Genomic DNA, 14,748 nt, shown 5'->3' with positions numbered 1-14,748 from the left:
CTCCTTCTGTCTCCCCCCCAAAGCAAACCAAGATTGCTCCCTGGCCCCCTTTCCCTCTCCCCCCCACTTCCCTGTGCAGCAGCATTCCCCCCCTTCCCTGTGCAGCAACAGCATTCCCCTCTTCCCTATGCTGCAGCAGCATTCCCCCCTTCCCTGTGTAGCAGCAATAGCATTCTAACCCTTCCCTGTGCACAGCAGCATTTCCCCCCTTCCCTGTGCAGCAGCAACATTCCCCCAACTTCCCTGTGCAGCAGCAGCATTCCCCCCATTCCCTGTTCCCCCTGTCCTGCAGTAGCCCTTTCCCTTCCTTTTCCCTCCTCCCGTCCAGCAGCACCCCTTCTCTACTCCCCCTGTCCATATGCCCCACAGAAATCTACTTACCTCAAAGAAAAGTGGTGCACCGCACTGTTGCTGGCCTCCGTGTCTTCTCTCCACTGCGGCCAGCCCTAGCGCAAACAGGAAGTTGTCAGAGGGCGGACCGCAGTGGAGAGAAGACGGCAAGGACAGCGGCAGCATGGCGCAGCGCTTTTCAGTTAAACGAGCAGGCGAGAGGGAGGAGGGGGAGAAATACATGCTGGCAGGGGTGCCTGTGCCCCCCCCTATTCTGAATCAGTAGTGGCAGCGGTTTCTCTGGCGGTGAGTGAGGGCGGGAGGGGGGAGTCGCCGGCGTGTTCCCTGAAAGCGTGTTCCCTGCCTCCGTGTTCTAAAATGGAATTCGGCACAGACCCATGGTGGCAGGGATCATGCTGTCCTAAGTATATAAGCATGGATTAATGAGACAAAGCCAATATGCATTTAGACAAAGGAAATTTTGCCTCACCAATCTACATTTCTTTAAAGGGGTGAATAAACATGTGGCTAAAGGTAAGCTGTTCAATATTGTGTATCTGGATTTTTAAAAGACATTTGACAAAGTACCTATTGGAAAGGCATGAGACACGAGGTAACGTGTGGTGCAATGGTTAAAGCTACAGCCTCAACACCCTGAGGTTGTGGGTGCAAACCCATGCTGCTCCTTGTGACTCTGGGCAAGTCACCTAATCTCCCCATTGCCCTGGGTACATTAGATGGAATGTGAGTCCGCCGGGAAAGACAAGGAAAAATGCTTGAGTATCTGAATAAATTCATGTAAACCCTTCTAAGCTCCCCTGAAAGAAAGACATAGAAAATTGAATAAATAAATAATTATGGATTAAGAACTGGTTAAAAGATAGAAACCAGAGAATATTTATTCATTTATTTATTCATTCAATTTTCTATACCGTTCTCCCAGGAGAGTTCAGAACAGTTTACATAAGTTTATTCAGGTACTCAAGCATTTTTCCCTGTCTGTCCCGGTGGGCTCACAATCTATCTAGTGTACCTGGGGCAATGGGGGGATTAAGTGACTTGTCCAGGGTCACAAGGTGCAGCGTGGGTTTGAACCCACAACCCCGGGGTGCTGAGTCTGTAGCTTTTAACCACTGCACCACACTCTCCCCTCTTAGGGTTAAGTGATCAATATTCTCAATGGAGAAGGGTAAATAGTAGGATTCCCCAGGGTCTGTGCTGAGACCACTGCTTTTTAACATATTTATTAATGATCTAGAGATGGTAAGAACTAGTGAGAATTATTAATGGTGTGCTGTGCATTAATCCAATGTTCAATGATAGGTGCTGATGTTACCTGTCTCATTAAACAATTTCTGTGTTCTTTGATTCTAGTCTTAATGAGTCTTTTCATTTTACCTACATAAAGGTACTGTAAGTTACATGGGCATACAATGATATACATATATTAAATGGCTTGTGTTTATATACTTTGCCATTTGATGGGTGAGCTAAAGAAGTCAAAGGAATGTGTGCAGACTGAATATTTGCCACACAGGCTCCGATCCTGGTTCCAGCAGTTTGGATGACTCCAGCACTGGTTCTGGTAGTTCGATATGGCACAGAAAATGAGAAAATGAACTCTAAAAGCATTTAAGATAAGTAATTTTAATGTTATGTTAAGTGTGTGATTAAGTAGAGAAATAATTTCTTATTATAATTTGATTTATTTCCTGGATGGAAAGTAATTTTAATTTTAATATTATGTTATCTTAATTACACTTTCTGTACAAGATGATATGCTTGTCAAATAATGTGAAAATTTATAAAAAAAAAAAAAAAAAAGATAAGTAATTTTTGTTGGCATTTTTCAAACCATTGGGATGGTCTATTATCGAGTATTTATTACATGAGAAATGACTTTTATACTAATTAAGTTATAAATTATAAACTATGCTGAAGTATAGGGTCTTCATATGGCAGGGGAGGAGTTGAAGACTTTGGCTTTTGCAGATGACATGTTTTTGATTCTTACTAGGCCTGAAGATTCTTTACTGATGGCATTGGATCTCATTTCTGAATTTGGTTTCTATTCTGGTCTTTCTCTTAATCTGGATAAATCATTTGCTTTGCCTTCTCACCCCGAGTTGCGTACGTCCTGGAGGGGTGTCTTTCTCCTTCATTGGGCCGATTCTACGTTGAAATATCTGGGGATACTTATACCTTTGGATTTGTCTAGATTGTATCATTTGAATGTGGAACTGTTGTTTCTGGCCCTTCAGAATAAATTACAGCTGTGGGGAACCCTACCGTTTTCACTTTTGGGGCGGGTGCATCTTTATAATATGCTCATTGTCCCATGTTGGTTGTATGTTTTTCAGACCTCTCGGGATGCATGCTGCCGTTTGGTTCAGAAGATTCTTTGGGCTGGGAAGTGACCTCATCTGCTGTATAAACTGGCGGTGGCTCCGTGGTACAAGGGTGGATTGGGTTTGTTGAACCTTTGCTATCTGACCATTGGATGTGGAATGCGACATATTAATGATCTTTTCAGGGGTACGTCTACCTTTACTAACATCTCTTTGGAACTTTCCTGTGTCCGGACTATTCATTTTAGTGCCTACCTACATTCTATTCCTTCTTCTTTGCCTGAGTCTCTTTCTAGTAGGGTGCTACACCGTCCCTTGCGGAAGGTTTGGCAATGGGTCTGCAAATAGCATTCTATTTCTGCTTCTATCACTCCCTTTCTGCCTATCCGCTTTAATAGCTCCTTTCTACCTGGGGTGGATGGATCGAGTTTTGCTCAATGGGAATCAAGGGGTATTCATTATGTGTTTCAATTGGTCGATGATGAGGGAAGAATTAAATCCTTTGCACAGATACGGGAAGAATTTCATCTCCCGTTTACTGATTACTTTGCCTATATGCAAATTGACCATTACATTACTTCATTGCCTTCTGGTTCGTTGAAGGCTTCTTGTCAGGAGCTGTTGTTTACAGTTTTTACCTTTGGTTCTCAACTCCCGGTTCCCCTTAAATTTCATCATCGCCATTTGAAGGATGAGTCCCCCTTGTTTGATCATGTTACATTACGGAATGCTTGGGCTCGGGACCTCACTATAGAGCTACCTGAAGATGTGCTTTTGCAGGCAGTCCGTAGATTACCTGCCTTTCGCAAATACACCACTTTTTGGGAGCAACATTATAAGATAGTCTTCCGTTTGTATATTTCTCCTAAGAGGGCCTATCTTGCTGGGTTTCGCAAGTCAGCTACTTGTCCTAGATGCCAGGACCCTGAGCGGACTTGGGCCATATATTCTGGACTTGCCCCAATATTCGATCCTTTTGGAATACTATTTTTCTTTTTGTAGAGCGTATTTGGACCATTACAATTCGATGCTCTCCTTTGGTTTTATTTGGAACTGTTCCCCATTACTACCCTCGTCACAGGGGGGATGCTGCTTTCCATAAGTCCTTATTGCCTTGAAATGTATCTTACTGAAATGGCTTGAAGGGGACACGCCTGACTACTCTATCTGGCGGTGCAGGATGATTACCCTCCTGATGTGGAAACGCAGAGATGTGATAGACTTTTCCTCCCTCTCAGGGCACATTTTTCAACGTACCTGGGAACCTTTTTGGACCACCATGACCCCCTTGGCTCTTAGCCGATTGCTTAACTGTTGATCCTATGTCTTTCTGTATCACTCTGTTACCGTTGGTATGCTTGTGTTGCTTTATGTTAACCCATTGCCTATGTTGGATTTGTTTTGGGAGGATGACCTGGGGGTGGGGGAGGGGAGTTCTGTGTGAGGTATTGTACAAAACTTTGAGCTTGTTTGTAGATCCTGTTGTGTATTTGTTTGCTTTCTGGATGAGCTCAATAAAATACATTTGAACATAAATTATATACTATAGAAACTTTAAAAATTTTAAAAAGTACCATAAAAAAATATTAAAAATGCATATGATTGGGTTTTTGGCCAATGACTGAATTGCGGAGTATCCATTCGGACTTTAACTACGCCGACAGTGCAAGGCAATGATAGACTGAGTGTAGAACTCCTAAACTCTGATGCCTTTTCCTGAACCAATCAAGTTATTAGTTATCTGATATAAAGACTAATGTGATTACTGAGTATTGACCCTAGATTTCCCTAGAGTGAATTACTTGTTATTGGGTTTATACTGATCTTATTCATTGCCAGGATACATGACAAACATTTGGAAAAACTGACATAAAAGCATTAACGCATAAATTGGGAAAGTAACTAAAGAAAATGAAAAAAAAAAACAACTATTAAAAATGGAAACAGGGAAAATAATGAAAATCTTACTGCTGTCAAACTTGAAGAGGCTGAAGTGTAATCTATATTTTTCCACTGTTCTCTTTAATGAATATTGTGAGGCCAAACTGAAATCCTGGAGCAATAATCTAAAATTCTACATTTGGTATTTTTTTCAAGAAGAAAGTCTGCAGAGGCTAAACACAATACCATCTTGTCACAACAAATTAATCCTCACTTTTCCTTCAATTCCAATTCCACAGTCTGCTGCTTGGATCATGCTGACATCATTTCCTCCATCACCTGAAGAAAAACCAAAGTTGAATACCTGTGAGAGGTGCTCTCTAAGGACAGCAAACTATCATTCTTAGCACAAATGGGTGATGACATCTAATGTATTTCAGACCAGACATATGTAAACAAATCTCTGTGCTTTCTAGATTGGTGCACTGTGAATATGTGAGATTTCCTGCAACAACATCATTGTAAAAATTTTCAAAGATTATGTAAAAATTTTCAAAGATTACTGTAAAAAATACTGCCGTGCGTTTAATTTTTAATTTGAAGAAAACAGACCATGTTATAACTTACTATAAAGAACTTCATTAGCTGTCAGTAGAGGCTAGGGTGTTTTTCAAGTTTGGAACCATGTTTTAGTTGATTAATTTACATTCATCAATCCCAATCGCTCATTGCGAGCCACTGCATTGTTTGTTTTCCCTTCTACTCGTGATTGTTTATATAAGAGATTTTTTACAAAGATTACTTCATACCAAATAGCTAGTTGGGATACAGAGTTTCGCAGAATATTATCGCTTTCTTCATCTTATATGCATTTTAAAAAATTGTTAAAATCTAGTTTATTTGCTAAATTCCAGGAGAATTGACTTGTTAATCACCGAGATTGTTCAGTCTTCTTAGTCTGTTAAATGGCAAAGAACTGCAAGGTTTTTCAGTAAACAAAGGTGATTTTATATTATGTTATGATAGTCTGCCACCTCAATTCAATTAGGAGATATCAACCTATAGGGAAGATGGGAGAGATATATGAGGCCTGATATCCTGCTGCCCTGAAAAGCACCTGTTCCAGGTTAGCAACTTTGCTTTCTCTGAGGACAAACAGGATATACAGTTCTCACAAGCAGGCCTTTTCTGCACTTTTTCTTTTTTTAATGAAAGCAACCTGGAATTTATAAAAGGAAATAGTGCCTGCTATTAGAACTTTTTTGTTCCAGAGGAGCGTAGTGAGCAGGAGAGAGTGCTGTGCTGAATTTGGACTCTGTATCAGCTGAGTGTGAGAGACATCAACTTACTTGTAGCTGATCAACTTACTGACTATCGAGATTTTCTTTACTTCAGTAATTTCAACATGGGTTTCGCTTTAATTTTAGTACTGAAACCCTATTAATTTATCTTCTTTCAAAAATTCAATAAATCTGTCTTCAAAATAAATATTCTATTTTACTCCAGTTTGATTTATCTTCAGTTGCTTTCAGATATAGGTCTTCATCAGGCAGTTTTGGATTGGTTCTCTAAATTTCTTCAGTATCGTTCCTATTCAGTGAATTTTCTTGGTAATACTTCTAATTTCTGGCAGCCCCCTTGTGGGGTTCCTCAGGGTTCCCCACTTTCTCCAATTTTATTCAATCTCTATATGACCACCTTGAATATTTTCAAGCTGTCATCTTGTGAAACTCTATTCACTTATGCGGACAATATTTTTATTTTGATAGAGATAGATCCGGATATTACTGACCTATCATCTAAAGTAAATCTTTGTATTTCAAAACTTCAAGCCTGGGCTCAGTTCGTCCATATGAAGCTTAATACAACAAAAACCAAATTATTATGGTTAGGCCCAAAATTGGACTGTCTTCCTCTTTCTGTAGCTTTAGTTTCTGGATCCTCTCTACAGATTGAGTTCTCTGCCAAGGTATTGGGAGTTTTTCTTAACTTCTCTCTATCTTTTAAAGATCAAATTAACTCCGTGGTCAAGAAATGTTTTTTTAATCTACGTATGTTGAGGAAGGTTAGACATCTCTTTCATCATTGCCACTTTTCCACCTTAGTTCAGTCAATTATTTTATCCCGTCTCGACTACTGCAATGTTATTTACCTTGATGTTACAAAAACTTGCATTTACAGATTGCAATTAATTCAAAATACTGATGCGAAATTGATTTTTGGGAAACATAAATTTGATCACGTGACACTGTTGCTGCAGAGTCTTCATTAGCTCCCAGTTTGTTTTAGAGTTCAATTTAAGTGTGCCTGTGTTGTTTTTAAAATTTTACATGGTATTTTTACTCCTCTCCTTCCTCTATCCTGGAATGTTATAGATTTTCTTTTGCAAGAGGTGATCAACAATTCAAATTATTTCTTCCTTCCAAAAAAGGGATTAATGGAGTTAAGTTTTCAGTCACTCTCTGATTTTTAAGCTATCTCAACTATTGAATGACCTTCCACTTCTTTTAAGGAGTTCCGGCTCACTTCAACCTTTTCACAAATCCTTAAACACTACTTTATTTGCTAAACACTTTGAAAATTAACTTTACCAAACTTAGTCTTATTCTTTTCTGGCTTTTTATTTGATAACTTAACTATTGTAAACCGAGTCGAGCTTTCCTTGAATGATCACTCGGTATATAAAGTCAAGCATTAGATTAGATTAGAAGACCTAAATCTGGAACAGCTTAAATCTAGATGCAGTTTGCGGTGTGTGGCTACAGGACATGGCCAAAAGGGCACACCAGGCCCCTTGGAGCCATGAGAAGTGACAAGAAGCTAAGAAGATTGAATATTGCTGGGCTGTTTAAGATGAGTAAGAAGAGAAAGGCTCAATCCATAGATAAGCATTTTTTTTGCCTTCCATAGATGCCTCCTTCTATGCCTAATGACCCCTACAAACTCCTCCACAGACCAACAGTTCTTTAGTGAGTGGAACAGACTGGGCAATCTTAGGATTGCAGATAGAATCATTATTGGTAGTCAAGAAACTTAAGCCTGTTTCTTTAGAAGGACTGGATGTGGTTGTCCCTTTCAAGCCTAGTCAAGAAATTTCCCTTCAGGATATTTGGATAGTGACTGTTAAGACTAAGTCTAAGTTAAAACCAAGATGCAAAGGACGAATCAACACAAAGGATGAAAACTGTGGAAAGAATGATCTTGATGCAGTGGTTTATTGAAAAGTCTTCACAATAAAAGGTGCAGGACAATAAAACAATCCAATAGTACACAGTAAAAATGTTGTGGTGTGGACCCGGCATGGTCTGTTTTAGGTCAAAAAGACCTTCTTCTGGGGTCATATGGGAATATATGGACATAAGAGTATGCATACGGGAAATGAAGAAGAACGAGTATGATACTGTGTAAGTGACTGAAATGTGAAGCTAGTGTAGAAGTAAATGATGTGAAAGCTAAGGCGGGAAAACCTCAGTGAACAAGGGTGTCACAAAAAAACGAGCAAATGTCCCGAAAAAGCTTGTGAATGAATGGCTATGTAAGGCTGGTGATGCAACAGGAGTGAGCATACATTATCTATATTAATATCCTAGTGGCATCTAATATATTCACTGGTTTTATTTATCATTTCCGCTGTGGAGCATTTTTTTAGTTACCATTTACGTAGTGGTCTACTTTTTGTAGTATTTTCTTTTAGTGTTTTATTTCTTTTAGATTTTTTGTCAGTCAATCCATCTCTTGCAGTTTTATTTGCTTTAACACTTCTTTTGCCATACAGTTTAGATTAATTTTATGATTTTAATACACCTATATTTCTGTTATTTTAATGTGGCTATATTTTTACTAGATGCAAAATCGTGAGAACAAAACTTATAATAAGTGAATTTTTTGCTAGACTTCAAACACCCAAGGCACTACTTATTGTCTTTCTTCATGCCCTTGCTGGGATGGTGTTTTCATCATTGGTCCTAGCACGGTGACATATGCAAAAATATTTTTATATATTAATTATAAACAGGCTCTATATAGATTGTAAAGTGCATAAAGTGCTGTAAAGGAAAGGCACCTATTACAAGTTTTGTTCTCACGATTTTGCATTTGATATTTATTTATTGAACATTACTTAATTTTCCTTGTTTAGTTGATCTATGTTTTTACTAGACACACATATTCAGCAAGGGTCCTCCTTTCTAGCAAATATCTTTGAGACAACTTTGATTAGTCAACCCATGTGGGCAATGTCAGTGTTTTTAAATTGATATAACTTTCCATCCTTTCTGTTACAATAATACAATCTCTTGGTTATCCATATGTTCCTTTTATTTCCTTTCGGTTTATCATGTGATTCATGTACATTGCATTTGATTACTTGCTTTGCCATGTATGCTTCTGCCTACAATGTGACTCATGTATACTGTATTTGATTACTTGCATTTTTATGTACACAATATGACGATGTTTATAAGATTTCTGTCTTTTGAAAAGTTTACATTATGATGTGTAATACTAGTGTTTGAGCCTAATGTATACTGTTTTGTTTTAAAGATTTCATTATTACTTTCTGTAAAATCTTTCCTATATGTCATTTACAAAGTTAGCAAGGCTTTTCCATCATATTTTTCACCATTGTTATGTAGATTTTCCTTCTAATTGTATTGTATTTGTCATATTCTGCATGGTTTTGCACACCACAATGAGGGTGCATTTTATTTCTTTTGACTCTATTGCTTGTACATGGTATGGCTATTCTTTATTCATTTGTCACTCTGCATTGTGCCAGGACAAAGGAATTCCAAATGCTTCTAAAAACTTTGATTCATGAGGTTATTCCTGTGCAGTTAGCCATGCAGCAGCATGATCTTAGTAGAACTCTCTCAGAGGCTGCAGATGTTTCAGTTTGGGAAGCTAGATTGTGGAAAGAACATGTGAATTCTGTGCAGGAGCATTTAGGGTCTATGTGCATCAACATTCCAGAGTCAGATTGATATAATGTCCCATAGGCCTTTGTTGACATTGGTTAGGCCAACTGAAAATGCTGACTGCTAGCAATGCTAGGCTGACATCTTCCATCTACTTTTCCTTTTCCATGTATGCTCTTCTTTACTCCTCTTTTGTCTCATTTTCTTTGACATTATTTATTTGCTGTTTATCTATTTGTTTATTATTTTTTTATTATTATAGGAGTGTGTATGGTGAAGTGGTTGGAGCTACAGCCTCAGCAACCTGGGGTTGTGGGTTCAAACTCTGTGCTGCTCCCTGTGACCCTGGGCAAGTTACTTAATCCTCCATAGCCCCAGGTACGTTAGATATATTGTGAGCCCACCAGGATAGATAGGGAAAATGCTTGAGTACCTGATTGCAACCCCCCCCCCAAAAAAAACCCCACTTAGATAATTTTGATAACTAGTATACGTATAAATACCTAATAAACTTGAAACTTGATTTATTGAGTACTACAGGCTTATGTTTTTAGGACCCCTAAGGAAGGTGTTTCACTGAAACACGGCCTGTGTTGGGTCCGTGGAACACAAATTGTAGATAGTGTCTTAAAGTCTTTTCTGAAGAAATAAAAAGAAGGTTTTTTCAACATTGTTGGTTTCCACATTTTTTTGTTTAGTCTGTTTAAGGCATACAGATAGCAAGATACTTCTATCAGAGTCTGGAGTTGGCAGTAGAGGAGAAGGGTATGGATAAGAGGGATTACCCATTGAAAGGAGTTGAAAGGAGTTCACGGGGGGATAAATGAGAAAAGATATTGGGGGGCTGTAGAGTGAATGCATTTGTAAGTCAGTAAGTGGAGTTTGAACTGTATATGGAGATGGATGGGGAGCCAATGAAGTGATTTGAGGCAGAATATAAGTCATGCAGCAGAATTTTGAATGGATTAAAGGGGAGAGAGATGGTTGAGTGGAAGACCTGAGAAAAGCAAGTTGCAGTAGTCTAAGCAAGAGGTGATGAGAATGTGGATAAGGGTTTTGGTAGAGTGCTCAGAAAGAAGAGGTTGGATTTTAGTAATATTATAGAAGAAGAACCAACATGCTTTAGTGGTTTGTTGGATATGAGTGGAGGAGAGAGAGGAGTCAACGATGACCCCCAAGGTTGCAAGCTGACAGGACACAGAAATAGAGAATGGGAGGGAGAGGGGAGGTGGGTTTAGGCAGAAAGATAAGGAGTTTGGTTTTAGCCATATTTGGTTTTAGGTGGCAGTGAGACATCCAGGCAGCAATGTTGGACAGGTAGGCTGAGAATCAGGCATGGATTCTTACAGAAATATCTGGTGTGAAGAGGTAGTTCTGGGAGTCATCAGCATAAAGATAATATTGAAAGCCATAGGAGGAGATCAGTGTACCGAGGGAGTGGATATATATGGAGAAAAGGAGAAGGCCCAAGGCAGAGCTTTGAGTTACACTGATTGACAGTGAGATAACAGTGGAGGGGAATACACCATTGCATACACTGAAAGTGCGATAGGAGAGGTAGCAAGAAAAAAGGGAGAGAACAGAACCCTGGAATCCCAGCGAGGACAGCGTATTGAGGAGTAGGTGGTGATCAACAGTATCGAAGGCAGCAGATGGAGAGTGACAGGTTGATGATGTGACAGGAGGGATGACAGTAGGAGAGATAGCACTGAGTAGGTAGGTGGGAATCAGATCAGAGAAGCAGGTTTGGAAGAGGACAGAAGTTGTGCAGTGTCCTCTTCAGTGATTTTCCGAAAAAGAGGAGAACGTGGCAGGTGGCAGAGATTGAAGGGAGGCTGGTAGAGTGGATAGCTGGAAGGGGGAAAGAGGTGACCTGGTTGAGAAATCAAGTTGAATCTTGTGAATTTTGTCGCAGAACTCTGCCATCGTTTTGGGGAAGTGAAGGGGGGATTGGAGGTGGGAGCACGTTTAGTAGAGTGTTGAGTGTGCCAAAGAGATGGCGAGGGTTAGAGCTAAGAAAGTTAATTAAATGGGTGTTATATTCTTGTTTGGCAAGTGAGAGGGCAGACTAGAAGGATGTCAGTAGGAATTTGAAGTGTATAAAGTCAGCACTGGAGCACAGGTAGCGGATATTGGGAGTCAGCCAGGGCTGGGGTTTAGCACACTTTACAGGATGTGAGATGGGAGGAATGAGAGTATCTAGAGCAGAGGAGAGAATAGTGTTATAGGAGAAGACAGCTTCATTGACAGACTTGTGTAACATAGTAGTTGAAGGGAGAGATGAGACAGTGGTGGAGAAGGTGTCAGAGTCAATAGCCTGAAGGTTCCTAAACGTTTAGGTAGTGATTGGTTGGGTCGGGGAGAGTGATGAGTTGTGAAGGTTAACAGATGATGATCAGAGAGGGGAAGAGCTGAGCTGCAAAATTTGGTAGTAGAGCAGTTGGAGAAGACAAGGTCAAGGCAGTGGCCAGTCTGGTACGTAGTGGAGTACAGTTGGCAATTGTAAGAGGATGTTAAGAGTGAGAAACCTGGAAGTATAGGAGTCAGAGGGGTCATCGGCATGAATGCTGAAGTCACCGAGGATGAGGGAAGCAGATGAGGGTTTGAGAAATAAGGAGAGTCAGGAGTCAAAGTCAATGAATGAGGAAAGAAGAGACAGACTTATCAGGGGGTTGGTAAATGACTGCTACTCAAGAGTGGTAGAGGAGCGAATAGACAGATGGAGTGAAATTCAAAGGAGGGAGAGCAGTGAGATTGAGGCAGACGAAGGGGTTGATGTCTATAAGGAGGTGAGAGTAACAGCTCAACACCACCTCTAGGACCAACTGGGCAAAGTGTATGTGCGAAAAGGTAGCCTCCATAACAGGGTGGCTGCTGAAGCAGTCTTCGGGGCAGAATCAGGTCTCAGTTAGAACTAGCAGGTGGAGAGTTCGCAAGACAAAGATACTAAACCAAGGGTCAGAAACCCATGGCTTTTTGAGTATCTGAATGCAGCTCCCCCAATTTCACCAAACAAAGCTGAGGCAAACCTTTTGGCCATGGGAAAGGAGACAGATGCTGGCATCATCATTATGTACAAGTTTTGAGGGAGGAGGTTCTGATTTTGGAAATGGAAAATAAAAGGTGGCGGCATTTATCTTTGGCTGAGAAGGTTCAGGGCGAAAAGGTACTGTCTTTGATTTGTGATGGTAAAGTTCTTGGCCCTGGCTACAGAAAGGATAAAAAAAAAACTGTGAGTGTCAGCAGGGCTGGCTCAAGGGACCATGGCACCCTGAGTCAACTTTTGTAGTGGCACCCCCACCAACACTTGCCTGCGATCCAATATCTCTCTCTCCACTCCCTCGCCCCCTGCCCGCAATCCAGTGTCTCTTCTCTCTTAAATAACCCCCTCCTCAGATACCTTCACACTCTGTGCCAGCTGCAGTAGCAAACCAAATGTACTGTCTGTGCCCAGCACAAATCCTTCCCTCTGCCACATCCGATCCTCCTGGAAATAGGAAATTGCATCACAGGGGTTAGGAAGAAGTAGAAAAGGTTCTGGGCTGGGCACAATCAGCATGGGTAGATTGCTGCAACAGGCATCCTCTAGAGTAGGAAGGTAGGCTAGGAAGAGGGGCTTCAGAGTGACAAGGAGATACCAGATCGTTTCAAGTTTCAAGTTTATTAGGATTTTTATATACCGCCTATCAAGGTTATCTAAGCGGTTTTACAATCAGGTACTCAAGTATTTTCCCTATCTGTCCCGGTGGGCTCACAATCTATCTAACGTACCTGGGGCTATGGAGGATTAAGCGACTTGCCCAGGGTCACAAGGAGCAGCGTGGGGTTTGAACCTACAACCCCAGGGTGCTGAGGCTGTAGCTTCAACCACTGCGCCACACACTCCTCCGCTGGAGTGGCTGAAGGGGGAATACACTGAAGGAAGAAATGCTGGACTGGGATTTTGGTGCCTTCTCTCACCAAGTGACATGAGCCAGCGCTCACCTGATTCATAGATTGAGCCAGCCCTGAGTGTCAGGGTGGAAAGGGAACAAGCTTTAAGAGTGATGTTTATGAATGGAGAGGGCTTGTGAGTGACTTTGTTTTTGTTTGTTTAAAAGTGATGAGAGGCATGTCCTGTAGGCAGTCAGCTGGCACAGGCACCTCTCCTCCTCCAGCACCACCTCCCTCACCGATGTAATATTAGGCTCTGCGCATGCATGCACATCGACATGATGACATCACACATGCGTGTTACATCATTGCATTGACGTCTGCGCATTTACATTACATTAGTGACTTCTATTCTGCCAATACCTTGCAGTTCTGGATGGATTACAAAAAAGGTAACTGGACATTTAGGGTGCTGTTTACATGGTTGAGACTTTGCTGTGAAATTTACAAGAGTGAGGATAGTCATGGAGATGTGTTAGGATTTCTTGATAAATTTTTTTGAACAACAAGGTTTTGATTTCCGGATGCCCTCCAGCCACAGCACTGAGTTTAATATGCCAAGGCTTCAGAAAGTTTGCAGGACACTGCTCTAGGCACTGTACCAGCAGTGATGTCCATAAAAATATTGACTACTATATAGGTACTTCCCCAGGCAGATGACTAGTGCCTCATTAGAGAATGCTACTGCTGGGAATGATGAGACAGGTTGAAAGAAAATATACTAATTTTTATAGGAGCCAAGTTTTCAAAATCATTGGGAGGTCTAAACAGAATACAAATCATCATTCTTTGCACACAGTGAAAAGATTTCTCAATTCTGGGGGTTCTCAAGCACGCATAATAAATGCATGTGAAAAATATAATCCACTTAAAAATATTCCTAAATTTTAATTTCATAATATGAAAACACCAATATAAACAGATTTTAGTACCATTGCAAAGCACTCAATTAGTTTGAAAATAACAATTTAAACACCCCCTAGAATCAGTTGTCTTAATAATAGTATTTGATAAGAATGTGTCAGTTACCACCTACTAGCTATATTTCTATAGTAAGTTTGTTAGTGAAATCACAATTTTAAGGCTTAATTGAGAACCAAAGCTGCTCACCAATAGCACATGTGCGTTTTCCTGTGTGCTGCTGCAACAGTTTCACAATGTGAGCTTTCTGAGTAGGTGAACATCGACAGCAAACCACAGCGGGGCACTGACATGCAAGCTCTACAAACTCATGTTCATAATATTTCAAGCAAACCTATGAGAGAAAGGAAAAATCCCCCCAATATAAAAGAATACAATTTACTTGACAGAGACTTAAAAATTGGTTGGTTTGCTTCGGG

The 14,748-nt window shown here is 40.5% G+C and overlaps 1 protein-coding gene across 7 annotated transcripts in view; it reads right to left on the bottom strand.

The window, feature by feature from the left end:
• ATP9B (ATPase phospholipid transporting 9B (putative)) overlaps positions 1 to 14,748 on the bottom strand; it is a 668,517-nt gene that overhangs the window by 52,594 nt on the left and 601,175 nt on the right. For all 7 annotated transcript variants that reach the window (XM_033934419.1, XM_033934424.1, XM_033934423.1 and 4 more), the window contains 2 exons: positions 14,519 to 14,663; positions 4,834 to 4,898 (listed from right to left, as the gene is read on the bottom strand). In XM_033934419.1, coding sequence (XP_033790310.1) covers positions 4,834 to 4,898; positions 14,519 to 14,663 — 210 coding nt within the window. The remainder of the gene's footprint in view (positions 1 to 4,833; positions 4,899 to 14,518; positions 14,664 to 14,748) is intronic.

Source organism: Geotrypetes seraphini, chromosome 2, assembly GCF_902459505.1.
Source record: "Geotrypetes seraphini chromosome 2, aGeoSer1.1, whole genome shotgun sequence".
Taxonomy (NCBI): Eukaryota; Metazoa; Chordata; class Amphibia; order Gymnophiona; family Dermophiidae; genus Geotrypetes; species Geotrypetes seraphini.
The sequence above is the reverse complement of the archived record's forward strand: the minus strand, read 5'-3'. Positions and strand labels throughout refer to the sequence as shown.